We start from the raw sequence: 27,872 nt of genomic DNA, 5'->3' as shown, positions 1-27,872 counted from the left end.
GGAAAATTTTTTTAGCGATGAGCTCATCTCATCGCAAACATTGATTTAGGACCACAAGCTATAATTATTCTCTTTATATATATAAATAATCAATACAACACAAATAAGTAATACGAACAAATTTCATTAAAGTATCTTTCTGGAGTTTCGAAGTGCTTTATTGAAAAACCAAACTAAAACAATGGAGAGAAGTGGGAAAGGTTCAAAGTTCTCGAAGGCAGGAAGTGCCATGGAGAACAGTGCTGCTGAGGACCGATTGCGTGAGATAATCGATGTTCTATATCCTGTTGCGGAATCATATGATTTTGGTCAGCTAATCCAGTTCTGTGAGAGGGGTTTCATGAGCCAAACTGTTCAAAGTTGGTCATATTTTGCGCAGGTCAACAATCATGTTCGTTTTGGAAGATTGACGAATTTATTGTACAAAGTGTTGGTGGTTTGTGGTCGTGGATCGAATGTGGTTATGCACGGATCTTCTCTGATCCAATTGATTCTGACACAGTATGCTAAGGTTCTCTACAGAGGTGTAAGTGCCATGAGGAGAGGTAACACTATACCAACATTAAAGTTCATGAGGGAAATGATAAATTTCAATGATAGTAAGTTTTTACCGGATTTTCTGGCATATTTTGATTTGAAGATAACAATATTCCCCAAGATATTGACACCTACAAGAGCAGAGTTGGCGGAGCCCACTGATGGACCAAGCTTTAGAGAATTCTTCTTGAAATTCTTCCTAGATTTGATTAGCAAAGCCCCTGCTATATTAAGAAAGGATATTCTATCCGATAACTTCAAATTATTAAGTGCGTGGTTCAAATATATGGATAAAGTTGATAGTCATGAGCTCATAATGGATACTTTAACAGTGTTCGTAGATAGTATATTGAAAGAACCAAGTTTTAAAAAGATGACCAAGACAAAAGTGCTCAATGAGATGGTTTTGGCTAAAGTACATACTTTTTACTACTCGGGGGACAAACCGTTGGTGAAAAAGGTAAATGAGTTCTTTAGGACCTATAGTTCAGACCCTGATCATTCCGTTGCATTCAATGACGATTGTGTTTGGTTCAAGAGCTCACCATTAAACAACGACTCGAAGGGTGTTACCATAACCATAAATCAAAAAGAGTTCAAGATTTACAATAAATTACTATTTAGTATGCTGAAAATATTCAAACCGTGGGATGATGTAATGCAGACAAACACAGTTATCAGTACTCTGACTCATGTTCCCGAACTAATTCCGCCATATTGTCATTATATCTTATCTCTTGGGACCCATGATCCAAATGTAACTTCATACTGGTTTGGCCTAACTTTATTGTATGGCAGAATTATTAGATGTCAAATACCCGAGTTTATGATGAAGATCGAAACTGATGAAATACCGAATCCGGCTCTAGTAATTGAAAACATACTACCGGCTGCGCTTTCGAAGGGTGCACTAACAAAGACATTACAATATGAGAATTTACTAGTTAAGACGATGGGTACACAATTATTGGCATTTGCGTTCGAAAAGCTTGAAGCCGTATTGAGATTATATGATAAGAAAGGTTGGTCAAATCATAAACTTGAAATCACATCTTTGTTTTTGAGTAGGATACCAGAATTACCAGTTCTAGTTACAATGTTGAATCAGGTTTACTCCGATAATCCTGAGAAGAAAATCCTCTTACTATCAACTACTCTAGTTTTGAGGCTATATGCTACGATATTTCCAAATATATTCAATATAACTCTGCCTTCTAACAATGTCTACATGTCAATTTTAGGAAAGGAAGTATTTGACGGTATAGAATTTTCAATCCTTGATAACTTCTTACAGTTCCAAGCTTTCAGTGGTTCTCAAATGAAATGGTGGAATTCGAATGCAACACAAAAATCCTTGTTCACCTCCTTATTATTTCTTGGGGCTGCTAAGACTTCAGGTATCTCTGAACGTGTTTCAACTATCCTAAATAATATGACAAAAAACACTATAATATTTGCTGATCTTTATATTCAACCTGTATCCGCCCTATTGAATAGTTTACAGATAGTCTTACTGGAAAACAAAGAAAATGACCAAGTACAAAAGATCGCCAAACTACTGGATCAAACAATAGCAAGATGTATCAAAACACCATATAAATACTCTGACAAATCTATTGATTATGAGCGTATTTCTCCCATTCTTATTGTGCTAGCGGAACAGCTACAATTTATTGATAGAACGACTCCTTATGATCTTGTAAATGAATGGGTAATGATATTCTTGAGAAATATGTCTTTGATCGGAGAATCCAAGATTGGGATTATTAGATTAGTGAATTCTGAGATGAAAGAGGTTGTTGGTTTGCTACCAACTTATTTTGATGATCATATCATTTCAAATAATACGAATCCAATGAAGAAAAAAGAACATATTATGAACAATTCAAAGAACTCGTCATTCTGTCAATTCATCACATTGTCATCTTTAAATGAATTAAGCAAAGATATTTCTCGTTTTGCTACATGTCCTATGGATGCTGCCGGTTTAATGTCAGTAATAATTGACCTCATAACTGATTCAGATATCAAAACCACAACTTTGTTCGAAAAATCTACCATAAATATACTTAATGCACTTTTCACTTACATCAATACTGATGTTAACTTTAAGGTGCTAAATTTGAAGTTCATAGACTTTTTACTAACTCAACTGGCGGGTGATGAAAATACACGAGCAAAGGCAAATTTCATGATTAGTCAATTTTTAATAAGACTTAACGAATCTGATATAAGAGATAGTTGTTTCTCAGAATTTATTGTTACCTATTTGTTGGCTAATGAGGTTCCAATCTTTGAAAAAACTCGTGAGTTTGCTACCGAAATTCTGAACTATCTTGAAAGTAAGGATATAGTCAAGCTCTTGGAACATGTCGAGTTGTTAAGTACTAATGCTACTGTTGTACTAAATAAAATTTCTGAAGCTACCGATGAAATTCCATATGAGATATTCAAGAATGCCATTAGAGATGTGAAAAATGATAACTTTGTAAGTAAATTCGAAGAGGTTCTAGATAAAGGTAAACTACAAAACGTACCAGATTCGGTAGAAATCTTTAAAGATATCTCCAACAACAAACTTCTTTTTAACGTATTCTTTAAATCGGCTTATTTTGATATTACTAAACTGGGCGAATACTTCAAAATATTAGGCAATTGTTCGCCTACTGCAGCCACTGTTCTATCAGATATTGGATCTAGTGAGGATATTCTAAAATTTGCTGACAAATCGTTGACCTATGCTATTGAACATTTGGAGGAGCTCGATGAATATGACTTTGAAAGCTTATTGAAGCTAGTCAGTAAAAGAGAAAGCCATATTTCGAAAGAAGACCTAAAGAAATTATCCACATTTGCTCTTGAATCTTACAAACATCGTTTCAGAGATTATATAATTGATTATGTTGAATCTTCCACGGAGATCGATATAACCACGAAGAAAAAATGGATGAATAAATTAATTTTATACATCACTAAGTTCTTCTCAGAACGTAATATTATGAGTTCTGCGTTCAAAAATTTAATTACTCGTTCGACTCGTCTATTCCTTAAAACAAACATTTGGGATGAAGTCAGCAGTGCATTGCTAAACTCCCAATTGGAAGTTGTTCTACAAAGTTCGTGGATATCCACTGAAGAAGTACTTCAATATGTCTTATCTTTGATGATCTTGGCAAATTCTAAGAAATTAAACTGTGAGAGATCCATTCAATTATTAATTAACAATGAGTGTATTTCTTTCAGAACAGATTCCATCAGCGAGCATGTGAACTATCTAACTGCTCTTGTTCTTTACCTTGGTTTTAAAACCAACCCAAAGAAGACCTGTACTAGATCCACAATGCTTCAAATTGTTCAGTTTTATGGTGGTTCCTTGACAGCTTATGATCGGATAATATTAGAACTAATCTCCCTCATGGAAGAACAGGTAGGCGTTTCTTGGATTAATGAAGTTATCAGCTGGGAATATATCGAAGACTCTAAAGAAGTACTGGATGTAGCAAACGTTATTAATTTAATTACTAGTACTAAAGAAGGTCTTGTTATTACTTTGAGGAAGGATTTTATTGAAAACTCTATCAAGTATGCGGATTTAGTAGGTAGACCTGATTTTCCGGAGTTTGAAAATATTTCCAATGCTGAAACTGTTATGCAGAATTTTGAAGGATTCTTCTCCTCCCTCCATAAGGTATCTAAGAGCCACTTAACAAATTCTTACGATCCCTTTTCTTTGATGCTATTGTGTATTCAAAATGAAGATTTGATAAGTAAAAAGACCGAAACCGAAGAAACAGAGAGTACTACTTTCACTTACAAATTCGATTTTCAGAAGGTTGCTGGTATTGGGTTACTTGAAGTAATCATAATCAATGCTGCATCGGATGGGCAATTATCCAGTGTTTCGAATATACTGCTAAATCAGCTTTTGTCCTCTATAAATGACGTTGAACAAGCTAATGATTTATTCATTTTCAAACTGCTTCTGAAGAAATTGATTTTTAGTATTAATCATGCTAAATCAAAAAATAATCTGGACTCCTTACCGAAAATCATTTACCATTTTATTGCTCGACTTGTTCCAATACTACTACAACCTGTCAATCCATTATATGAACGTGCATATAGGTGGGTGTTAGATGGCCCATTTGTGCGCACGAATGAGATCCCGCTCACTAAAGATATAATCAACACATCTGAATCTACTATTGATCATGAGATTTATTTTAAGCAACTAGTCTGGATTTTAGAAGGAATTGAAGAAGGTGTTGTTGACAATAAGGACCTCGGTATTCTAAAAAGTAAAGGTGTACTTGAATGGTTATTGGGGCTACAAAATTATGTTAGACTTTCAGTAAGAATCCAGAAATTGATTTCTTCAATATTATATAAATTCCAAAGAATTGAGGATGGTGGTTCATTACTAGCTACAAGGTATGGTGCAATCTCTACATTAGAGTTGCAGAAACTAGCCATCGAAAGAAAGAAGCACGAGGCGTCTGAGAAATTAAACACTAATGACAAGAATAGTAGACATCTAATAAATTATCTTATTTCAGAAGAACAGGGTTTGTCAAATGGTGAACTGCTTGAAGGCTTTGTCGCTATTTCTAACTCTCAAAAGCGTTTAAGGGAATGGACTGATAGTGATGGTGATAATATAATTAAGCGTATTCATATTTAACTTAATCTAACATGGCCAAACCAATACCAGATTTATCATTCTCAAAATAAATAAAACAGAATATATTTATACTTTATATGCATTTATAGACGTAATAATCAGTCAGTACTTAGTTACCGCATCACATACTTGTTTGTATTTTTTTATCATTGTTTCTATCTTGGAAGTAGCCTATGGATATAATAAAATAAGACTTTAAATCTTACAAAAGTAGTCCAAAAATTAATACATGTTTACTGAATAAAGGATACAGTATCGTTCATTTCATCATTAATAAGTTATCACCCAATTCTAATTCAATACCAATAGCTGCGGTTGGATCCATTGTGTCTCCTAGCCACATGGCTTGGTCAGATATCTCCTTCCAAAGCTTACTATCAGTTTGGTCAACATAATCCATACCATCTAAAATTTCTTGTAGGTCATCATTATCAGCATTGTTGACTTGTTCTAATTGGTTCAGATTCTGTTCCATTATTTCAGTATCTAACTTCGTTATTGGTATTTCGTAACTTTTCTCCAATGTCCCTTTAATTGCATTAAACAGAGTTGTGGCTTCTTTAGTTTCATGTTTTTCCAAATTATTCAACAGCTCCTCATCATTTTGTTGAAACGAATCGCTATGCTTTGATATTAGATCCCTCATGATAGCATGGAAATCCATATTCATCATTAGTGTCAGTAATTGAGCTCTCCTTAGGCCAGCTGAAACGTTGCCCATAGTCTTCATTGTTGTAAGCATATCCAATGCATAATCAAGATATTCATTTGTTTGCTCATGGATTCCGAAGGCGACATTGAAAAGCAGAAGAGTACAGGAAGATGTAAATAAATACTCTCTATCCATGTAACCAAATACAGCTACCATATTTTGCTCCATAAGCTCCCAAAGAGACCGAATAGTATTCACTGAAGCTTGTAAAGAACAATTTAGAAGAGAAGAAATAGTGGAGGAGTATTTAGCCAGATCAACATAGGTATTACTCGCTTTAAATTTTTTTAGTTGAACAGAAGTAAAATGGAACAGAAGAGGTCTAATAGCAAGATTTATCCCTTGGAAGAATTCTGTGAAAATATTAGTGCCTAGACGAGTAATTTCTAGATCTTGTTTAGTAAAATCGACCTGTAAAGTATCCGGGAGTGTATTTCTCCATTCTAACAGGGACTGAATAACACTTTTCAATACTGGGAGAATATTGTAATTAGGTTGTCTTTGATACATTTTCTTGAGAATTTGAGCATTAATTCTCACAATGGCAATACAGTTATCAATGTTTTCTGCGGGGGAAAATATAAAATGTTCATCTATCGTAGGATGTAGTCCTAAGTCACTTGGAAGTTCAGTCGCGATGGTAGCGTCTGACAAACTCAACGGAAGGCCAGCTTTCGAGCTCAACATACGCTCAAACATGTAGACAGTCCACCAAAGCCTCCTTTGGTGTTCCAATTCGGCTCTAGACTTAATATCACTTTGAGCATCGACATGCATCCCTAGAATCAGGCAAGACCGTACCGCTTGCCCAATATAAAAATACGAGGCTACTGTACAATCTGCCACCTGTAAATAGAAAGCATATAACAGCAGCACTTCGATACCACCTTCTTTAGTAGCACATTCAAGTCTTTCACCCGAGAAGAGACAGTTGAATAGCTTAGAACCAATAGAAAAGAATTCAAAACCAGGTATGGACTTAACGCTAATTTTCGATATCATCTTGTCAGAACACAGATACATCTCACCCATGGCAAAGATGAGGAACAACTTGCAAAACCACATTGTCTGTAATGTGTCGTCATCTTTATAGAGCAGTTCTTTGTCAGCATAAACAATATCGAGACCCTTTCTAACCAAACCTTCATTGAAGAAGTAGAAGCAACCATCATTGAAGGTGATAAATTTCTCGACCAACAGCACAGCATACTCATAGTCTGGCAGAGTGACTGTGAACCTGTCGGAGTTGCCGCAGTACATATGACTCAGTACCACTTCAAACTTCTTGACATCATGTCGTATGATCTTCTCAACAGGACTCAGGCCGGTCAACTGATGTGACTGGTTATTGGCTCCGGCGTCTTCCAGGAACTTCTTGTAGTCAGTGAGGTCAGTACGGTTTTCGAGCTTCAGATTTATGGGCAACGGCTTCAGGTTCTTTTCGTTAACATAGTGAGAGATCAAGGACTGTATTTCCAACCCAAAGAGAGTCATAGATGATGACCCTACGAAGTACCGCAACCCACTGTGTGACTCGATGAGTCGCCCACTCCTCTGAGCGAAACTCGACGCGATGAGCTCTCCATCATCGTCGCCGTCCTCCTCTTCAGTGACGTTCTCCGAATGAAACCTTCCAGAAATCCTCTCAACATCAGACTTCGACGCATGCGCCTGAGCCTCCAACTTGTGGTTCTTGCTCTGCAGCATCGCGATCACCGACCGCAACCGCTCATTCTCCTTCTTCAAGTCCGATATCCCATCGTTCAGATGCCTAATAAAGTTAACGTTAACAGCAACTTTCTTCGTAGGAGCTTGATACTCACACTTTGCATTACTCTGCTCACACTTGGCACACGGATCTCCACCAGGACACCGTATATGCTTCTGTCGACATCGGAGACACGCAACACGCTTCTCCCCTTGACTAGAAACACCATTCCGTTTCCTGATCTCCCCCATCCAAGCTTAAGTTTATAAAGAACACCTCGTTTATCCTTTCAATACCTTTAGACTACAATATATCTTTCCTGAGCTTTTAATTTAATGGTTATGTTATAGCTTTGGGCCCTTTGTGCTTAAATAGCACGCGGAGCCCGAACTCCGAAACCTAAGTTGGAGACACAGCGATGCAAACAATGCGCTGCCAAATGCGATCAACCAACACATCGCAGCATTGCCCAGTAGCATTGCCCAGTAGCATTGTCATTTGCCTAGTGGCAGGGCCCATCGGCATGGCTTCAAGGTTTGCCCAAGGTTGCCCCCAAGGTTGCTTATTAGCAGTTGGTATGGACACCCTTCCCTATATCCCACAAATACTTTCTTATTAACTACAATTACAAAGATATATATACACAAGCTTGCATCCAGCGTAAAATTCCCATTGCAATGTTTCATTGCAACGTTTCATTGTCTTTCTTTATATATACATAGTTCTAAACACACTGCAAGACACTTCAGTGTACATTACCATAACACAAGACAATTCAGTTGTGCATTACAATAGCATAGGACAATCCATTACAAGTAGCACTTCCGTGTACACGGAAGTGTTACTTGTAATGTAAAGACTGTATTGTCGATTAGAAGTGCTTCTTGTTTATAGTACCGTAGAGCTACAATGGGTTATAATATCAATATGCCATGTAGCAGCAATACCATCTAGCGATATACAGTAGGCATAGTAACAAGTAGATGTAACACTAGGCATGATATTTTGCTATATACACCAATATCCAACCGTTTTAAAGGTTTCCTCCGTTGTGATTGGTCAGGTATTAATGTCACTATATACGTCACCTTAAGGCCCTTAGCGAGAGAGAGAGAGAGGCAGAGTCTATATAAGCAATTTTGGCCCTTTGGGGGGATTAGAGGATTGGATTATACTGAGATGCTGACAGGAGAGACACAGAGAATATATACAACCCAATATAATAAAAATAATGTCATTGAGTAGGACTGCTGCTGCTGCGAATAAGTTGGATTGGGCGAAGGTTATCTCGTCGTTGAGGTTGACTGGTAAGACTGCTGCCCAGCTATCAGCGTTTAAGAAGAGGAATGATGAGGCGCGTAGGCAGCTATTTGAGTTGGAACACCAGCCTGCCAAGGTTGATTTCTCGCACTACCGTTCGGTACTACAGAATAGTGAGGTTGTGGACAAGATTGAGCAGTATGTGAAGGGGTATAAGCCTGTTACGGTGGACACGTCCAAGCAGCTGGGTGCTATTGAGTCGTTTGAGCAGTTGGCTATGGAGAATGCCAAGGAGACGGAGAAGATTGTGGCACAGGAGTTGAAGGCCTTGAAGGAGACACTTTCGAATATCGAGTCTGCTAGACCATTCGATGAGTTGACCGTAGACGAGTTGGTCAAGGCTAAGCCAGAGATCGACGAGCGTGTTGCTGAGCTGGTGAAGAACGGTAAGTGGGATATCCCATCGTACTACCAGAAGTTTGGTAACATGTCTGTTATGTGAATTAATACAAAATAAACAACGACAGAGCCTTGCACTTTTTTTTTTGTTTAAAAGAATTTGCTTGTTAATAAAACTCAAATATTCAAAAACAAACAAAACATTACTATCTTTCTTACTTTATAACTACAAAAAAAAATTACAAACAACAATATATATTCAAAACAATAACTTTTTGTATTTATCAACATGTTCAAAGAAAAAAAAAAAATATTACTATATAAGACAAATCTTTCAATTCCAAACTAAGGACTCAGTACTCATAATAAGAACAACAGATTGACTTTAATGAGAAACGGCAGTGGGAAAGAAAAAATGAGCAGTACGAAGATAATTGATACGTTTCTCGAGTCGCTAGATCACGAGAAGGCCCAGGATATTGAGTTGGTGGAGTCGTTGTTGAAGCAAATACCGTTGAAAGGTCTATCTCGATTGGGGCTTGCCATCTCGAATCTGACTGTTACGAATTCTAGAACTGGACTGGCTGGTAAATATGTTGTTGAATTGTCGCAGGTGCAGAGTACACCGGGGTCTAATGACTTGAAGAATGGTGATATCGTCATATTGAGACCATACAGCAAGAAAGAGGATAATAAAGAGCAATGTCAAGGTGTCGTGGTAAAGATGCGTAACGATGAGGCTAGTGCCAGTGCCCCGATCAGTCTCTCAATTGCCATTGATGAGTCACAGGAGACTACAGCAACTAGCATGATTTATTCCAACGATAAGTTCTATGTGATGAAGACAGTAAATACAGTAACATATGACAGGATGAACTCTACATTGAGAAAATTGCGAGAGGTAAAAGAACAGTCCATCTCGAATGCCATATTTGACATATTGCTTCCTAACGAGGGGGGGACCAGCAGGTTTAAATCCACAAAACCCACGAAGGAGACTGCTTCGATCGAGTTTAACAATCCAAACCTTAATGATGCGCAAAAATATGCTATTAGGTTCAGTCTAGAAAATAAACTATCAATTATCCATGGGCCACCTGGAACTGGTAAAACATTCACTCTTGTTGAATTGATACAGCAAATACTTGCGAGGGATGAGCACTCCAGAGTGCTTGTTTGTGCTCCATCTAATATAGCCGTTGACACTATTCTTGAAAGACTCTCTAAAGTAATAAAGGACAAGAAATGGCTACTGAGAGTGGGTCATCCTGCCAGACTTTTGAAGAATAATTGGTACCATTCTTTGGATATACTAAGTAAAGAAGATGGTGATGCCGCACCAATCATAAAGGACATCTCACGAGACATCACAAAGACAATTGCCAGTATAAAGACCATCAAGTCGTCAAGTGAAAGAAGGAAAGCTTGGGCAGAAGTTAAACAACTACGTAAAGAATTGAGGTTGCGTGAGCGCAAAGTGATTAACGATTTGATAAAACAGTCGAGAGTTGTAGTTTCTACATTACACGGTTCCAGTAGTAGAGAACTGTGTAACTACTACAAATCCGGCGAAGACGGCGAACACCCTCATCTATTTGACTGTCTTATAATTGATGAAGTCTCACAAAGCTTAGAGCCTCAGTGCTGGATCCCCCTGGTATCACATATGCAATCCGATATCAAGAAACTTGTCCTTGCTGGTGATAATAAGCAATTACCTCCAACAATTAAGACTAGTGATAACGACAAAGTAATGAAGAATTTAGGTAGAACGCTATTTGATAGAATAGTGACACTCTATGGTGATGAATTTAAAAATTTACTGAATGTCCAGTACCGTATGAATGGTCATATTATGGAATTCTCCTCTAATGAGATGTATGACGGAAAACTTATAGCTGATGATTCTGTTGAAAATATCTTATTGAGTGATTTACCGGGGGTTGATAGCAATGAAGAGACAGATGAGCCTCTTATTTGGTACGATACGCAAGGTGATGATTTCCCTGAAATGGATGAAGAAGAAGACGAATTGACCTCCAAGAATGCAAAATTCCTCTTTTCATCGAAACTGAATCAGAACGAAGCATACTTAGTTCTATTCCATGTCCGTAAACTGATTGAATCTAATGTTCCTCAAGAATGTATAGGTATTATCTCTCCATATAACGCTCAGGTATCATTATTAAAGAGATTAGTGAACGGTACAGAGGAGAACCCTGTTTACCCGCTGATTGAAGTAGCCACCGTAGATGGGTTCCAAGGAAGAGAGAAGGAATGCATTATCCTCTCATTGGTCCGTAGTAATGATAAGGCAGAGGTAGGGTTCCTAAAAGAGGAGAGGCGTCTAAATGTCGCCATGACCAGACCTAAGAGACAGCTATGTGTAATTGGTAATATTGAAATTTTGGAACGTAGTGGGAACAAGTACTTAAAGAACTGGGCAGAGTGGTCCGAGGAAAATTCAGACCTAAGGTACCCAGACGTAGGTGAAGTTCTTGAAGAATAGAGCAAGAAAAAAAAAGGTTTAATATTATTAAAAGTATTTATATTTATCTATATAAATGAGAATGATAGAAGTAAAAGTTTTTTTTTGTTTTATAGTTTAATTAAATGTGCAAGTCTATTGTTCTAATGCGTAAAATTCAACGGACTCATCGGCAGTTACGAACATTGAGTACTTAGGGTTGAAGAGAATTGTCCGTGGGCACGTATCCGCAGGAGCAGGTATATACCCAACTGGTTTCAGAGTCTTTCCGCTGATAGACTCACCATGGTTCCACACAGCTATCTTGCCGTCGTAGTCTGTTCCCAATGTCCATTGACCGTCTGGAGTAAAACATGCTGAGCCAGAGTCCATGAACTCTCGAAGTGGGAAGGGCTTAGTACCCGCTAGTTCAAACAACTGCTCCCCAGAGAAAGCGTCTAGTATCAGCTGTCTCCCATAAGATGACCCTAGAAGGATATATTTCCCGTTGTTAGAGAATTCCAGTTTATTCCACTGTTTAAAGCTGGGATCAACCTTGATAACCAAAAATGGACCGCCTTTCAGCTGTTTCACGTTATACAGACCTATTTCCCCGGCCTCAGGATTCCCCAGCGCAAACACAAGACCACTAGGGTCATATGCTATGCAATTGGGCACCACAGTAGGCACTATTGCCTGCGCCTTAGAGACCCGCAAGTCCCACAACCGCACACTCTCATCATAAGAAGCCGACAAGAACGTGTCGTTAATCGGGGACATCTGTATGTCACTCACCAACGCCCCATGGCCCATGAAGTACCGCAGGTACTGGTTGGTCTCCAGGTTCAAGTGCCGAATATCAAACGACTTCATCGTAGAGGAATAGACACACTCGCTCTGCGCATGCGTAAACCTCGCAGCATGGCACCCGTACTTCTTAGACGCAATACTATTCAGAAACCGGCACCCAACAGAATCATAAAGGTGCATATTGTCAGACGCAGCCGACGCAAGCAAGTATTGCCCATGGTCATCAAAGCTCAGCGACGTAACGGGACTCACCTCCTTCTCAGAGACCCGGAAACTCTTCAATCCTTTAAACCCTAACAGGTTCTCCTTATTAATACCAATTGACATCCCCTAAAACTAATTTACCACCTGGTTATATATCAAGCTCTAGTCCTCAAGCTCTCTACCTCTAGCTACCTCTAGCTCTGGTTGTTCAATAATTTTTTTTAAATAAGGGCATCCCAAAATTTTTCACTATATAAGACTGGCAAGCTATAAGCTGAGCTATTACTTAGAGTTAAAGCTATAGGCTCAGCAAAACAATGTCGTTGGGATCATGTGTTCGATGGGGCATTGACCTGACGCTGGTCGCTGTTGTGCTTGCTGCTGTGCGGCGGAGTACCGGTCTTGTGCTGCGGTATGAGACGATGGGACTTAGTGGGTGGGTCCATGGGTACTTGCAATGGGGGGAGCTGTGTCTTGGGTATATACAGGGAGCTGTACGCCGGAGCAAGTGGTTTAGGCCACAGGTGACGTACGATGGGTTCCCTAAGATCGAGGAGCTTGATTAAAACATAAATAATATTCTATATACGAAAATAAATAAGTATTTGAGAACAAAAAAAAAGAAAGTATTAAAAATGAGATTCTACTTATATTTTATTTAGTTTAGTTGTGCTAGTTTGTGTTGCCATAGTTTGCTTCTGATCGGGTCGTACTTGTCGGCCAGGAGCTTGTATGCACGGATGGCCCTTTCTTTCTTGGATGATTCTCTCGAGTATACGTGGGCGAGGAACTCTAGGGCGTATGAGGACTCTATATTGTCAGGGACGTCCTTTTGTTCTTCTTCTTCTTCTTTTGATGATGTTGAGGTCTCTAATACGCCGTCTACGAAGGATTCGGCGAAACGTATGATGGAAGGGTCATAGTTCTCCCTCAGGAAGAGCTCGTAGAGGCCGCGGAGGTAGGTCCAGCAGCTGATGTTCTGTGGAGCGAGTTCGATCTTGGTCCTTAGGTAGTTGTCGATCTCACTTATGATCTGCGTGCTCGAGGGCGTCGTGTGTTGCCACACAAACATGCGGTGCGTCCAAGCGCTGTTGTTGTAGATGTCACGCCTGATCATCAGGTCCGTGAACGCTATCTCGTGGTTGAAGTCTCGGAAGAACAGTACACACCACTTCCGGTACGACCACACATGGTAGTTCTTCGTGTCCTCGTCGATCATCAGCTGGATGATCGGCATCTCCCGCTTGAAACTCGGAGCCGGGTGCAACTTCAACAACGCCTGCCTGTAAGACCAGATCTGGTAGTTCTTAGGATTCCCCAACGTAACCTCATCCAACCAATCGAGCTCCTTATCCAAAAGTGCAGCATCATCACCCAATTTGCCATCGCCATCGCCTTCGCCTTCGCCACCAGAGATACGACTCTTGATGATATTGTAACGGTAGTTCCACACAGTGTAAAACGCCGGCGCCAAGTTGATCACCTTCGCAGTCAGCAGCAACGCACGCTCACTCAGCTCGTTCTCACTCATCAGACGCCGACACAGCCCTAGCAACACCCGGTACTCGTCACTGTACAGTATCTTACACAGCTCGTTCGGCACAGCAAGCTCAATACTCATCGGCTCAACATCCCCAAACTGCTCCTTAACCCATTCCATCGTCATTGCCATCGTGTTCCTATATGTATCGTTACTGTTAAGCCCTTCTTGCTTTGGCTGCCTTTTTAATTTATGTTGATTCATCCCCCCTTCGCCCATTAAAAATTTTTTTTATAAAAAGGCCTTATGACTGCATATCACCGATATAACCCTAACACACAACCAACCCAAAGGAAGTATATTTAACGTATAACGATGGACTGGACTGGCTGGCGGCGGGACGGTGTAGCTAGGCTAGCGGAGTTGGGACTTGCCCAGGGACAGGCCCAAGCACAGGCCATAGGTGAAGCTATTGGCCAGGCTGATGAACAGGAGGGATATGGAGTTCGAGTTATAGGTTTACCTGCTATGTCGCGGGTGGAGAATCAGATGAAGATTGTCGTTGAGGTAGAAGGTGGTGGTAGTTTGTTGAAGCTTCCCCGGGAGTGTGTTGCGAAGGACCGGCATCTTATGGAGACGAGGCCTGCCACGGCCGATGCTCAGGTGTTATATATGGAGTGCTATGTGCTTGGAGTTGTGGCCGGTGGGTATAAGGATGTGCAGGTGTGTGATATGTGTCTTAACCGGGAATACAGGCGGTCTCTGCGGCGGAAGTCCGGTGTGAGTGATAACGCTGCTTGGCGGGCGCATCCTGCGCGGAAGGCAGTGATATTCAACGAACGGGAGTTTGTGGAGCCACGTTCTGGAGCCAATAGAGGCACTGGAAGTACAAAGTTTGAGCTTACGACGCGGATTGTGTGTTACTGTGCGCACCAGGCTGCTGAGTTGGGATTCAAACTGTTATTTGTGGTTAAGGACCACCGCGACGCGGTGGTCGGGGCCGCCCTGGCAGGGCCCATTATGATTCTTGACAGCAAGCGTATTAATTCGTTGAAACAAGGTACGCAGTTTCAGTTGAACCCGGCTCATTCAGTGATGACTAGCGGAACTGCCAACTCCGGCGGGAACTCCGGAGGCTGTTCTGGAGGAAACTCGGGGTACTCTGGTGCTGACTCTGCTATAGCAGCTGGGTCAGACGTGTCTGGCTCAGAATACGTGGTCCAGAAGGCGAAGAAAATGAAATCTACCTCGTCACACCCGCGCTCAATGTCACATTCAATACCTCACACAATGACTCATTCGCACGCGATGTCTCACTCGATGTCGCACTCGATGTCGCAATCACACTCATTGTCTCACACAGATGCATCCTCGATACTCACCTCACTGATACCCTCAGATGCATATGACTCGCCGGCGTCGAGCGTGTCTTCGGCTCTACCGCACTTCCCAGTGCGAAACGAGCCCAAACCGCTCAACTCTATCACGAACATGCTCTTTGATGCCTCGTATACGCCTGAGATCAAAAAGATTATACCCTCTAAAGGTCCAGTACAAGGTGGAACAGAGGTGACTATCCTTGGAAGAAACTTTAGACAGGGTCTGAACGTTCGTTTTGGCGAAAACCTAGCACTTGTTATGACCTACTGGAACGAAACCACTATCGTGGCCACATCTCCAATTACTACAAAACCTGGTAGAGTCCAGGTAACCCTCGAAGACGAAGGCGGTATTCTAGTGCCGTCCAGGTTCCCAGTGGAGTTTACATATTTCGACGACAGCGATCGCCAATTGATAGAGCTGGCCTTGCAGGTGATCGGTCTACGCATGAACGGCAAGATAGAAAACGCAAAGAGCATAGCCTGGAAGATTGTAGGCAACAACAACTCAGTTACACTCCCGTCAGAACTATAAAAAAGATCACAATTTATTTATTCGTATTGCTTTGTTTTTTATCCAAAAAGAATTTTTTTTTTTGTTTTTATTCCTATTCCAATATTTGTTATCGTGAAACTATTCAAAAGATAAAGAAACCTACATTCCTATTTTACCTTTTTTTAATTATCCTTATGTGTTTATTACTAAAAAACTATAAAAGATATTCATATTTCTATGCAACCTTTATTTATCCTATTACATACTTTCGCTATTACCGTAACGCTGAATCTTTCTTGCATATAAAATTGCTGTCCCGTTCCTGGTAGTTCCTAGATTGTAATTAACTTCTTTATGTTCAGCATGTTTTATTACCATAGCTGTCGATATTATATCGAAGTTTGGCGATGTCATGTCATACCTCATTTTTTTGGCAAAAATCGTTATTTTTAGTGCAAAAGTGGCACAAAGTGCTATGACTGATCTGATCAGATAAACTGGAAGCTCATTGAATAACAGACACAGTATATCGTCTAATTGACTGTTCTAGAGTTGCTATAGTGGTAGGATAACCAATTGCCCAAAGGGAGCTGTTGCTATATACCGAGGATATGATACCGAACAGGAATACACCAACGCAGAGCAGGCCGAGATTGATGGTATCACCTGTAGATGGACAGTCGATAGAAGATGGTGGGAGAAGTCCGCTAGGACCTACTAGTCCGTTAGTTCAGAAATCAATGTACTCTTTGGCCACTCCTAGGAGGCAGGTGCCTGCGAACAATGGATCGTTACTTGCCTCGATGTCAAAGAACAGTATGCTGGGATCGACGATCCCGTCAACATTACGGAAAGTTAGTCTACAGAGGGAGTTTAGGGAGGATGCTGGAGTTACTGGCCAGATAGGGGATGGCGAAGCGGTGGTCGATGAAGGTGACGACACCACTACGCTTACTACGACGATAACTACTGCTGGGAACGGTACGAGTGAGATAAACATATCGAAGCTACCTCTAGTGGAGAGACTCCGGTTGTGGAGGCATGATGCATGGATCCAACATCTATATGGTACTGCTGAGTTCGTGGCCCACAAAGTGTACGCTATAACTAAGAATTCTAACGATGCCTTTTGGCTTGCTCTGGTATACTACTCTATGGGGTCCTTTAACAGGTGTATAGAGGTTTTATCTAGGGATAACTTGATATCCGTGAGCATAGTATGTAGATATCTGCTGGCTAGGTGCTACATTGACATAAAGAACTTTGATGAGGCGCTAGATATTGTGGGCGAAACGAATCCATTTGCAGAGATCGCAGAAGGAAATGTACCAGTTGAAAGTGACGGTGGGATAAAACTAGAATCCTCTATGTGTTTCCTGAGAGGAAAGATATATGCTGCGCAAAACGATTTTACCAGAGCCAAGCAATGTTTCAAAGAGGCTGTTCTGGTTGACGTGAAGAATTTTGAGGCCTACCGGGAACTGGTAACAAAAGACTTGCTCACTCCTGATGAAGAATGGGAATTAATAGATTCATTGAATTTTGACTATCTTGGGGAGGACAAAGACCTGATACAGAGTTTGTATACCTTGGAACTATCAAAGAAAATTAACCCCGAAAGGACAGCAGCAGCTCACTCGCTACTAAAAGAAGAGTATGAGCTTTCGGAAGACTTTGATGTCGTATGCTCAGAGATAGATGTTCTGTTTACTGAATGCAAATTTTCACAATGCTCAAACCTCTGTGAGATTACGTTAAAAAGAGATCCTTTAAATCCCAAAGTACTACCAATATACATTTCATGTTTACACGAACTGAAATTGTCTAATAAATTGTTCTTATTATCTCATGAATTGGCTGAAAAGAACCCAAAAAGCTGTATCACATGGTTTTGCGTTGCGACTTACTACATGGTACTTGATAGAGTTCCAGAGGCAAGAAAATTTTTCTCTAAATCTTCTATTATTGACCCAACGTTTGCTCCAGCATGGTTGGGTTTTGCACATACGTATGCTTTAGAAGGTGAGCAAGATCAAGCAATATCTGCATATTCTACTGCGGCAAGATTTTTCCCTGGTATGAGTTTACCTAACTTGTTTCTCGGAATGCAGTATATGGCTTCTAATACACTATCCTTAGCTGAAGAATATTTCTCTCTTGCATATCAATCATGCCCACATGATCCTGTAATATTAAATGAAATTGGAGTACTAAAATTCAAGAAGGGTGAACTGCATAAGGCAAAGAGATATTTGAAAAAGGCAGCCGAGTTCTGTAAAAATTTAGAGCACTCTTCTAAGACTGTCATCTCCATTCAAATCAATCTATCCCATACATATAGAAAGCTGGGAGAAAATCACAAAGCTATCAAATATCTCACGAATGTATTAGAGGATTCCGAAAGCAATGCAGAGGTTTATTGCTCTTTGGGTTATCTTTACTTAAAAACTAACCAATTGCAGAAGGCTATTGATATTCTCCATAGGGTTCTGGCTATTAATCCTGCTAACAGTAGTGCACAGAGATTACTATCTTATGCTTTAGAACTAAATGTAACGCTAGAATTAGATGACAATCACCCTCTTGTTGCTAACACTAAAATACGACAAAATAATGCTAACGGATCGCCAGGTAGCAAACGTAGACAAGGGCCTGTTGAATCAATGCAGATTCTTAAGAAGAGAACCAAAATTAATGAAGTCATCACTGCTAATGTCGGACATGATGATGAAATGGAAGTTGAATATTGATATACTTATATACTTCTATTTGAGCTGAATATAATAATTCGCTTATTAGATTGATTTCCCAGTATTTGATCACTTTGTTTTTCGAATTTATTTAGGTTAGTAATTATCCAGATTTTATAGAGTTAGAATTATGCAATCCTTAACTCTGAAACCTCAATGAAATAGCCATAGTATTGCTCAGAACTACATAAACCAATTTCAATAGTTCGGCCATTAGTTATTTCTAGCTACTTATTTTTTCCGTTTGCCCAAGATAAATAATTTACGAAACACAATTTAGGTTATAGTTTGAACTAATATGGATTTTCAAATACCAAAGTAAGTAATTTTATTGTTAAGATTTCGTCAGGATAATGCAAAATTTTGTATCACAACTTGTTAGCCCACTTAACTACATAGTACACAGCAATATAAGCTAGCTAGACAATATTCCATTTTATAAGCTGCTAGGACTGCTGATCGGTGACAGCAACAAGATAATATATTTGAGGAGTGATCACCTTTTAGGGATTATCTAAGTATTTTTACATCATCAATAAGCATAAAACGTTTACCGTGCTATTGCTTTATTATAATACAATTTCATTGGGAACGGACACGAAATGTATGTTAACCATTAACAATTATTTACGAGTATTCATGTCAACTTGGGATAATGCCTGTTATAATTACTCTTACTCGAAATATGCCTAAATTATATAATACAGTAAGTTCATTGGCTCCTGTAAAAGAATCAGGAAAGAATACTAGCTGACTATTTTATATTTAGCCAAGATATTAAGAGTTATCATTGTTAAAATGCAAAATAAGAAACCAATAGATCGATCATGTGATTTAGATTATCCAATGCTTATATATAATGCAAACTTATTTGAATAATTTTCGGTTTCATACGTTAGAATTCAATAGTGCTAGGTGCTGTTTCAAGGTCGTGTTGGAAGGATTTTTTAACTCTTACTTTGTGGTCATTTCTACCCTTGCTATCATTAAGGTCATTTCTTTCGTTGCTATTGCTATGACTAGAGATCAGATCGTATTGACTGGTATTTTTTATCGATTTATTTTTCTTATTCTTCTTTTTCTTGTTTTTAACTACTTCAGTATTCTGCAATAGTTCATCATTAGCGCCTGATCTAATTGTTTGTTTTTGATTCGGATCATCATTTATGTCGTTATTTGAGTCCTCTGTCTTGTTTGAATGCTGTTCTGGTTTGGATTTATTATTTTCCTTTTTTTTCTGTTTTTTCTTCTTCTTATTCTTATTCTCATCTCTACCATTTGAGTCCATCTTAATCTCCTGAGTACCATTTATCTTATTCTTGTCAAGATGATCTACTACAGCGGCCCTGTCCGTTTTGTTATTGGTTTCCATCTCGTTATCTGTTTCAATCATCATCTTCTTTTTATTCTTCTTTTTCTTCTTCTTAGTCTCACGATTTCCATTGTTATCTTTCTTGTAGTCCTCATCTACTTCAAGCTCTACTCCTGATTCCTTATCTGTGTCAGACGTTTTACTATTCTTATTCTTATTCTTATTCTTATTCTTCTTAGCCTTCTTAATCTTTTCTTGTACGGAATCTTTAGACTTAGTAGAGTTGGGAACTATAGAGTTAGACACAGTAGAGTTATCCTTAGAGGTTTTACTCTTTTTCTTATTCTTCGATCCAAGTGACTCCCTTTCCTCCTGTAATTCTTGCTGAATGATCTTATTCAAGGTTTTCTGAAACGTAAAATCAACATCCATATCCTCAAGATTCTTAAATACTAACTCCTCCGCAGACTTCTTATTCTTGTTCTTATTCTTATTCTTCTTATTCTTCTTCTGATCTTTCTGTTCAAGCCGTACAGGCTCACTCAGTATCAAATCATCAAGATCCATAGCCAATTCTTTATCATCTTCCTCCTCATCGTTGTTCAATTCTGCCCTCTCCAGCTTTTCCTCAAGCTTCTCTATGTTATCGTCCAGGGTCTCCACACTATCCTCAATGGCCTGCACATCCTCCCTTAACCATCTAGACCGTCTCTCCTTCCGTGACACCGTAACCACAACATCATCACTCAGCAGGAAGTCAACCAGCTTATCATCTTCCATTATGATCGTTGTTCTTTGTTCAGTTCAATGAGTCTCAGCTGCAACTTCAATGGATCATTAATACTTTTAAATAAAAAAAAATTTTTTTTCAGTTGATGTTAAAAGCTTTCAATCTTTTAGTCTTGCAGGAGAAATTGAGACAGACAACATCAGATAAGCAAAGAAAATATGTTCAGGTTGGCTAGACCAGTTACCTCTAGATGTATCAGGGCCCCGCTGAGCGTCCGTTTTAGCTCTAACATCCCTAGAGCTACGAATAAGAATGCTTCTCTTGGCAATGCCCAGGGCACTGCCCAGGCCAATGCTCGTGCTACTGCTCAAGGTAGGGCTAAGAGCAATGCTGGTAAGAAGTGGGCTTTGTTATTTGCAGCTACGTTAGCTGTCGGTACCACTTTGTACTCTTTAGGCCATGAGAAGGGGCTTCCAAAGGAATTTATCGAGGAAAAGGATAACAAGAGCCAAGCACAGGGGGCCAAGTCTACAGATGATGGTAAGAAGGGTCCAGCATTTTCTAGTGATCAGGTTTCTGTTATCTTCGTGTTGGGTGGTCCTGGTGCCGGGAAGGGGACACAGTGTGCAAAGCTTGTCCGGGACTATAAATTTGTTCACTTGAGTGCTGGTGATCTGTTACGTGCTGAACAAAACCGTGAAGGGTCTGAGTTCGGGGAATTGATTAAGCACTATATCAAGGAAGGTCTGATTGTCCCACAGGAGGTCACTTTGTCGCTCCTGGAGAACGCCATCAAGGAAAACTACAGCAATGGGTCCACCAGGTTCCTGATCGACGGGTTCCCACGTAAGATGGACCAAGCCCTGTCCTTTGAGAAACAGATTGTGCCAAGCAAGTTCACCCTGTTCTTCGAGTGTCCCGAGCAAGTCATGCTCGAGAGATTGCTCGAACGTGGTAAGACGAGCGGCAGAGCAGACGATAACATCGCCTCCATCAAGAAAAGGTTCCGCACCTTCGAGGATACCTCAATGCCAGTGGTTAACTACTTTGACAACTTAAACAAAGTGGTTAAAGTCAGATGTGATCATCCAGTAGACGTCGTGTACAAACAGGTCCAGGACGCCATCGCAGACAAGAACATCTAGAATCAATTGCTGTGTTAAAAGAGAGAACCACAGAATATCTGCACTGGCCACTCGATATATATAGATAGATGCATAACTGAAATAAATAAATATGCTGGATTTTATGAACTAAACAAACTTAAAACTACCAATAGTGACTATATAGAATCAGATGATTGATATCACTGTACACGTAGTGTTAATTTTTTTAGTGTGGGAAGGGCCTGGGGGAAGAGCAAGTTAGACTATGCTGATATTTAACCATGATGTGATCACCGAATGTTTGTTGGGATGTTGGATTGACTAATGCTGCATCGCTCTATACAAGAGCTATTCATCTGTTATAGATTTTTTAGACTTGTGGGCTCAGAGAGGTGTTGTGGTTGTTTTTTACTTTATTTTAGGGGCTTCTTGTTTGGTCATAGTTCGTATAGGTCAAAAGACAAAAGTCAATACAACAATTGGTGAGATATAAACTGTGCAAAACAATGGATAAGATCAATCCTGACTGGGCGAAGGAGGTTCCTTGTCGAAATATTATTATTTATGGTTTTTGTAAGAAGAAAGACGAAGGATGCCCATTTAAGCACGAGGGAGATGAAGCGGGTCGTGAAGAAGTCAAGGTGAAACCTACGGTTGGTGTTGCTAGTGTTCAGGGCTCTACGACACCCGTGTCTTCTGTCTCAGTCTCTGCTCCTATACTCAGTGCTGGAATGAAGAATCATGCGCCAAAGTTTAATGCGAAGGCATCGGCCAGCTTTACGCCAATGTCAAAGGCTGCGGACCTGAACTCCGAGGTAAATAGTAGTGGCTTTATGGAGAACTCAATACCAGGCTCTCCTGTTCCTTTAATGAAGACTGGTACACCAGTTCCTTTTCTTCCTCCACAAATGTTCACATCCTCTACTCCCGTGCCTTCACAGGGGCCCATGATACTGCCGAGTGGAAATAGTATGATAGTTGATAATAATAGTAATAACAATAACAATAATAATAATACCTTTAACACTAGCAACAATATCAATGGTAATAGTACTGCAGCTAATATGATCAGTGTCGATAATGACAATATTAATAATAATAGCAATGTTAATAATAACACTATGCTCCAACCGAATACGTTGTCAGGTATTGAAAATTCAGGCATACATCAGTCTCAGTTCCAGGATAGGCCGCCTGTAATCATGAGAGACTCTTCCATGCCGATAGGTATGGTCCCCACGGGCATGCATCCAATGATGGACCCTCACAACTCGCAGTCCATTGCATCCATAAAGATGGCCGGCCAATCCACACCAGGAGGAATGATGCAGCCCATGAACGGGGGCCCTAGTGTTGATCTTGGGATGCATTTGAATTTCCAATACCCAGCCATATATCCACCTAGCCATAGCATATTACAATACCATCTATATGCACCTGATCCACCACCTCAGCTAGAGAACGCATTAAAGAAGAACGAGAGGACAGCTAGGATGCTATTCATTCCTAATGACCTTCGAGAAGAGTTGGTAAAACGAAATTTAGCGTCGTTGCAGTTATTCCCATCAGGAGGTAGTATTCCAAACATAGTACAAGATTATTTTGGTCTAGTACCTCTTGATTTTCATCAAAAGAGTAATAGCAAGGATAGATACCACGGTCATGCTAACTCTCTTTATAAAGTCTTCTCCAATGTGGACGGCAAATTATATTTACTAAGAAGAATACATGATATCAAGATTAACGACCCTACAACTATAGTCAAAACTTTTCAGAAATGGTCACAGTTGGACAGCTCTAGCATTGTGGCCCTAAAAGACCTTTTCCTAACTACTGCATTTGGGGATTCATCAATATGCATTGTATCTGATTACTATCCTAACGCAACCTCGCTCCATGAAACACACTTCTCAAATTTCACTAATGTCCTACTCTCAGAAGATCTGCTATGGAATTATGCAATTCAACTACTGAATGCCCTGCGAGTGATATACAATATGAAGAACTTGAGTATCGGGGAACTCGATCTCGATAAGGTTCTGATAACTGGTCAAGCACGTGTAAAGATATCTACGTGTCCCGAACTTGACCTATGCTATCCAGAAATGGAATCACAGGATGAGAAGAATGAAGCAGTTACATCATTAAGAGGAAACCTAGCGTCACTAGGAGACATACTTTTCAAACTTGCTTGTAGAATGGCCAACTACCATGGTGATACAATTTCAGCTCTGCCATTGGTATCAGAGCATTTCAAGACCTTCCTATCTGCATTGAAGGAGTCAGATATAAGTATCGCCGAATTGATGCAAAGCTATATCGGTTACGATCGTATGTGCAACGTGGTGCTGGAGGCCCAGCAGACGATGGTAGAGTACACAGAGAATATCCTCTCCCGCGAATTGGAGAACGGTCGGTTGTTCCGTTTGATATGCAAACTCAACTTTATCTTCGGAAGGGTAGAGAACAGACTAGACATCAACTGGTCAGAATCTGGAGACAAGTTTGCCATCGTCCTATTCTATGACTACGTTTTCCACCAAATTTCTCCAGAAGGCAGACCCGTCACAGACCTTACACACGTACTACGGTGCTTGAACAAACTAGACGCAGGGGTGCAAGAGAACATCTTGCTGGTAACCCCTGATGAGATGAACTCGATTATCGTATCCTACAAAAAACTGAAAGAAATCATAGACAAGACTTTTAGAGCAATGACGTTATAAATATTTTTACATAAAAAAGAAATAATAATTAAAAAAACACCTAAAAATGATATATTTATTTAAAAAATAAAAAGGGTAATTTCTCTTTTCTTCTTTCATAATTGATAATAAAACCCTTTTTTTTTTTTAAAATAATAAGAAATTGATAGTTCAAATATGTAGAAATTTTTTTTTTTATTTTATTATCTTTCAATATACCCAATTACAAGAATTTATTTTTTGCAAATCATTTAATTTCTTTCTTTAATCACTATGCACTAAAGATATTTTGGTGATTGACTAGATTTTATACCCTTTTACAATTGGATGATTTGTTCCCTTCTTGTTCAACCTTGAAAAATAATAATAAAAAGTATTTTAACGTTTTGTAACCGGAATGGTAGGATTTACAAATTAGTTCATAATTTTTTATCTTTTTTTTGTCTTTGTTCAAAATATTTAACGGATGCGCCATATTTGGGTTCCGTGGAATGACGACATAAAAAAGAAAAGAGAAATAATTTAAACAAGACGGTAATTTTATCGGGATTGTACCATCTGTTGTTGCTGCATGACAGATCTGGGAATTTCCCATTTCCGTTTTCGTCCTTTCGGCTATTTCTTTGTATTCTAATTTATTTTGTTAAATCAAAAAAACTCTCAGAAAGCCCAGTAGTGGGTTTTGATATCAAGTCTGCTCTGAAGAATATACCGCAGGATAAAAAAAACTTCCCTACGAAATAAATTTTTTTTATTTTAATTAAGCAACCTATCATACGGTCGTCGTTAATCACATTTTTGTAATATAAATTAATTTATGTTCTATGTCACCAGACCTACGAGTTTTTCTCAACGGCTCTAATTTTTTCAGCAGAGAGGCTTCTCGTTCTCTCGAACTTCTGTTTCAGTTGGGCTTTCTTTCTTTTTTTCCCTCTCAAAATAGTTTAAAATCATTAAAATATACCTTGGCTATAACACAAAATCGCAGTGGGGCACTATCGTCGTATATACCTAAAATAGCTCGGTATTAAATATATATATATAATTTTTTTTTTAATTCCCTACAATCGATGCTGTATTGCAAGTTTTTAGTATCGAGCACTTTTACATACTGCAGATAGTTTATTTTTTCGTCACTTGTTAAGGTCTTTTGCATTGCAGTTACGCATTGTCAAATAGAGATTTTCCCTATTTGCTAATCTCCTTTACTACTTTTGGTTTTGAACAGATACAAAAAAACTAACAAATTGAATTCTATCAAGCTCGACAAGCTTTTTTATTTATTATTTACCGTATTGTGCTTTTATCTCCCTTTTTCTTTCATTCTTTGCCGTTTGATCAATTTTTTTCTTAAAAAAAAAAGAAAGCTGATTTCTTTTTCTATATTATTAATCTCTTTTTCCCCTTATCCCATTTTATTTTTTCAATTTTGAGGTTTGTTTTCTGTTTTCTCGATGATTGATAATAAAAATATATATCTGTATATTATATAACAAAACCTCACTATCGGCACGTTCCAAATTAGAACAGACAATACCAATAGCAGCATATTCATATCAAATAAAAAGAAAATTTTTTTTTCATAACTTTTATCAACATAGAACATACTACATTCTCCTCGGTGTAAGTCTTTATCGAACTATTATATATATTTCTAATCAATTCAAACTCTATATGACATAAAAATTCATATATTTTTTCTTAACACACACACAAAAAAAAAGAATGTATTTTCTTTCTCCCCTTCTTTTTTCTTTTTTATTAGATAAAAATCCTCGACTTTTATTCTTATTATCGTTTTTCTTTTAAACAGTTTCATATCATTTTAGTTTACCTATTATTTTGGTATGGGATAACAATATTTGTTCCTCTTATTATTGAAATACTGATATGCGGGTACACCCTTTTGGTCCTTTTTTAACTCCTTTTTCATTTGTTGGTTTTGTTTAATTATTTAAAATTTTTTTTTTATCCGACTTAAACCAAGAAAGCTAAAGCAAGGGCATAAGCAAGAAGTACAATTAGAAGTAGAAGTAGAAATAGAAGTAGAACTACTATTACAAACACAAGTACATATACAAATATGCTCCAAATACCTACTTTTGTACAGCTGTTTTATTTATATCCGTCCCACTCTCCCCCATTCCTCCTCGCCACAATTCCCCTTACCCCCTTCTTCTTACTCCTTTTAGCTCCACTCTTCCAATTATTATCCACAGACTGCCTATTATAAGAGAGATGTTCTTTTTTCTATAGAAGAAGATTATTTTTTATTATTGTTTGTTTGTATTTTAATAAGAATTCCTGCAGAGTATCACATGATTTCCACATTCCTTATACAAAGGAGTTTATAATTTTAAACCATCCACTGGGAAAATCCTCTTTTTTTTCTATTCATCGCCGTCTTTTGTTTATGTATTCCTTTGACTTCTACGATACTTTGAGTGAAACACTTCGGATTTAAAATAAACCTCCTGTATTATCAAGTGCATTCATTGGAGGATTTGCCAATCTCAAATTTTCTCTCTGTCGCTCTCTCTCTTTTTTTTTTTTTAAAATGCCCTTTTTCTTTTTTCCTTCCCTACACTTCTTTCTTCGTATCTCTCGAAATCTCCCCTTATTTTTTCATTGTGTATCTCATCTTTTCCCTTTCTTGTTTTTTTCTTACCGACCTCTGCGTCTGTTATTTCCGATGTGATGTTTAATCAGTGCATTCTGCGGTGTTCTATACTTTTTGAAAGGTGTAGAAGATGTTCTATACTTATTCAAGATTTGATCTAATAAATTATCCAAAAATCGTTCTACATTGTGTCTCTACATAAAAAAAATGATTTTCTTCAATCCACGGACCTGGAATGAAATTTAAGTAATAAAATAATAATAAGAAAAAAAAATTCTTTATCCCAATTCTTTCCCTCATCCTAATATATTAATTAAATAGACTTCATTGAGAAAAAAAATACTTAATATCGTGTTCTTTTTTTTTATTTATTTAAATAAGAAGAAATTAAGGCCCCATTTAAGTAAGGTTTCTTTCTTTTCATTTGATTTTGTAATAGTATTAAGATAAAAAAAAAAAATTAAAACAAGAAAGATATATAAGAGAGAAACCAAGACTTATATTCAATCGATTCAA

General features: G+C 38.6%; 12 protein-coding genes across 12 annotated transcripts; 8 read left to right on the top strand and 4 right to left on the bottom strand.

The window, feature by feature from the left end:
• Nucleotides 1-181: 181 nt before the first annotated feature.
• Nucleotides 182-5,218, top strand: URB1 (Urb1p; the record flags this gene model as incomplete). Its single annotated transcript, XM_071053855.1, has 1 exon — nucleotides 182-5,218. The coding sequence occupies one exon, from the start codon at nucleotides 182-184 to the stop codon at nucleotides 5,216-5,218; it is 5,037 nt and encodes a 1,678-aa protein (XP_070910267.1).
• A 259-nt stretch (nucleotides 5,219-5,477) lies between these two features.
• PUT3 (Put3p) lies at nucleotides 5,478-7,889 on the bottom strand (the record flags this gene model as incomplete). The annotated part of the gene is made up of 1 exon (XM_071053854.1): nucleotides 5,478-7,889. The coding sequence occupies one exon, from the start codon at nucleotides 7,887-7,889 to the stop codon at nucleotides 5,478-5,480; it is 2,412 nt and encodes an 803-aa protein (XP_070910266.1).
• A 980-nt stretch (nucleotides 7,890-8,869) lies between these two features.
• Nucleotides 8,870-9,400, top strand: ATP7 (F1F0 ATP synthase subunit d; the record flags this gene model as incomplete). Its single annotated transcript, XM_071053853.1, has 1 exon — nucleotides 8,870-9,400. One exon carries the CDS (start codon nucleotides 8,870-8,872, stop codon nucleotides 9,398-9,400), a length of 531 nt encoding a protein of 176 aa, XP_070910265.1.
• Nucleotides 9,401-9,685: 285 nt separating this feature from the next.
• Nucleotides 9,686-11,806, top strand: HCS1 (ATP-dependent 5'-3' DNA helicase HCS1; the record flags this gene model as incomplete). Its single annotated transcript, XM_071053852.1, has 1 exon — nucleotides 9,686-11,806. One exon carries the CDS (start codon nucleotides 9,686-9,688, stop codon nucleotides 11,804-11,806), a length of 2,121 nt encoding a protein of 706 aa, XP_070910264.1.
• Nucleotides 11,807-11,920: 114 nt separating this feature from the next.
• SWD2 (WD-repeat containing protein SWD2) lies at nucleotides 11,921-12,901 on the bottom strand (the record flags this gene model as incomplete). Its single annotated transcript, XM_071053851.1, has 1 exon — nucleotides 11,921-12,901. The coding sequence occupies one exon, from the start codon at nucleotides 12,899-12,901 to the stop codon at nucleotides 11,921-11,923; it is 981 nt and encodes a 326-aa protein (XP_070910263.1).
• A 194-nt stretch (nucleotides 12,902-13,095) lies between these two features.
• MCO12 (Mco12p) lies at nucleotides 13,096-13,344 on the top strand (the record flags this gene model as incomplete). The annotated part of the gene is made up of 1 exon (XM_071053850.1): nucleotides 13,096-13,344. The coding sequence occupies one exon, from the start codon at nucleotides 13,096-13,098 to the stop codon at nucleotides 13,342-13,344; it is 249 nt and encodes an 82-aa protein (XP_070910262.1).
• A 92-nt stretch (nucleotides 13,345-13,436) lies between these two features.
• On the bottom strand, nucleotides 13,437-14,450 carry RAM2 (bifunctional protein farnesyltransferase/protein geranylgeranyltransferase; the record flags this gene model as incomplete). Its single annotated transcript, XM_071053849.1, has 1 exon — nucleotides 13,437-14,450. One exon carries the CDS (start codon nucleotides 14,448-14,450, stop codon nucleotides 13,437-13,439), a length of 1,014 nt encoding a protein of 337 aa, XP_070910261.1.
• A 183-nt stretch (nucleotides 14,451-14,633) lies between these two features.
• Nucleotides 14,634-16,172, top strand: SPT23 (Spt23p; the record flags this gene model as incomplete). Its single annotated transcript, XM_071053848.1, has 1 exon — nucleotides 14,634-16,172. One exon carries the CDS (start codon nucleotides 14,634-14,636, stop codon nucleotides 16,170-16,172), a length of 1,539 nt encoding a protein of 512 aa, XP_070910260.1.
• A 572-nt stretch (nucleotides 16,173-16,744) lies between these two features.
• CDC16 (anaphase promoting complex subunit CDC16) lies at nucleotides 16,745-18,883 on the top strand (the record flags this gene model as incomplete). The annotated part of the gene is made up of 1 exon (XM_071053847.1): nucleotides 16,745-18,883. One exon carries the CDS (start codon nucleotides 16,745-16,747, stop codon nucleotides 18,881-18,883), a length of 2,139 nt encoding a protein of 712 aa, XP_070910259.1.
• Nucleotides 18,884-19,778: 895 nt separating this feature from the next.
• SKA1 (Ska1p) lies at nucleotides 19,779-20,975 on the bottom strand (the record flags this gene model as incomplete). The annotated part of the gene is made up of 1 exon (XM_071053846.1): nucleotides 19,779-20,975. One exon carries the CDS (start codon nucleotides 20,973-20,975, stop codon nucleotides 19,779-19,781), a length of 1,197 nt encoding a protein of 398 aa, XP_070910258.1.
• A 168-nt stretch (nucleotides 20,976-21,143) lies between these two features.
• On the top strand, nucleotides 21,144-22,070 carry URA6 (bifunctional uridylate/adenylate kinase; the record flags this gene model as incomplete). The annotated part of the gene is made up of 1 exon (XM_071053845.1): nucleotides 21,144-22,070. The coding sequence occupies one exon, from the start codon at nucleotides 21,144-21,146 to the stop codon at nucleotides 22,068-22,070; it is 927 nt and encodes a 308-aa protein (XP_070910257.1).
• A 467-nt stretch (nucleotides 22,071-22,537) lies between these two features.
• On the top strand, nucleotides 22,538-24,757 carry PAN3 (PAN-complex poly(A)-binding subunit PAN3; the record flags this gene model as incomplete). Its single annotated transcript, XM_071053844.1, has 1 exon — nucleotides 22,538-24,757. The coding sequence occupies one exon, from the start codon at nucleotides 22,538-22,540 to the stop codon at nucleotides 24,755-24,757; it is 2,220 nt and encodes a 739-aa protein (XP_070910256.1).
• Between the last annotated feature and the right edge of the window lie 3,115 nt (nucleotides 24,758-27,872).

The sequence above is a fragment of the Nakaseomyces bracarensis genome, assembly GCF_045282275.1.
Source record: "Nakaseomyces bracarensis strain CBM3 chromosome Unknown Scaff12_0, whole genome shotgun sequence".
NCBI classification, from domain to species: Eukaryota; Fungi; Ascomycota; class Saccharomycetes; order Saccharomycetales; family Saccharomycetaceae; genus Nakaseomyces; species Nakaseomyces bracarensis.
This window is presented reverse-complemented; position numbering and strand designations above follow the sequence as displayed.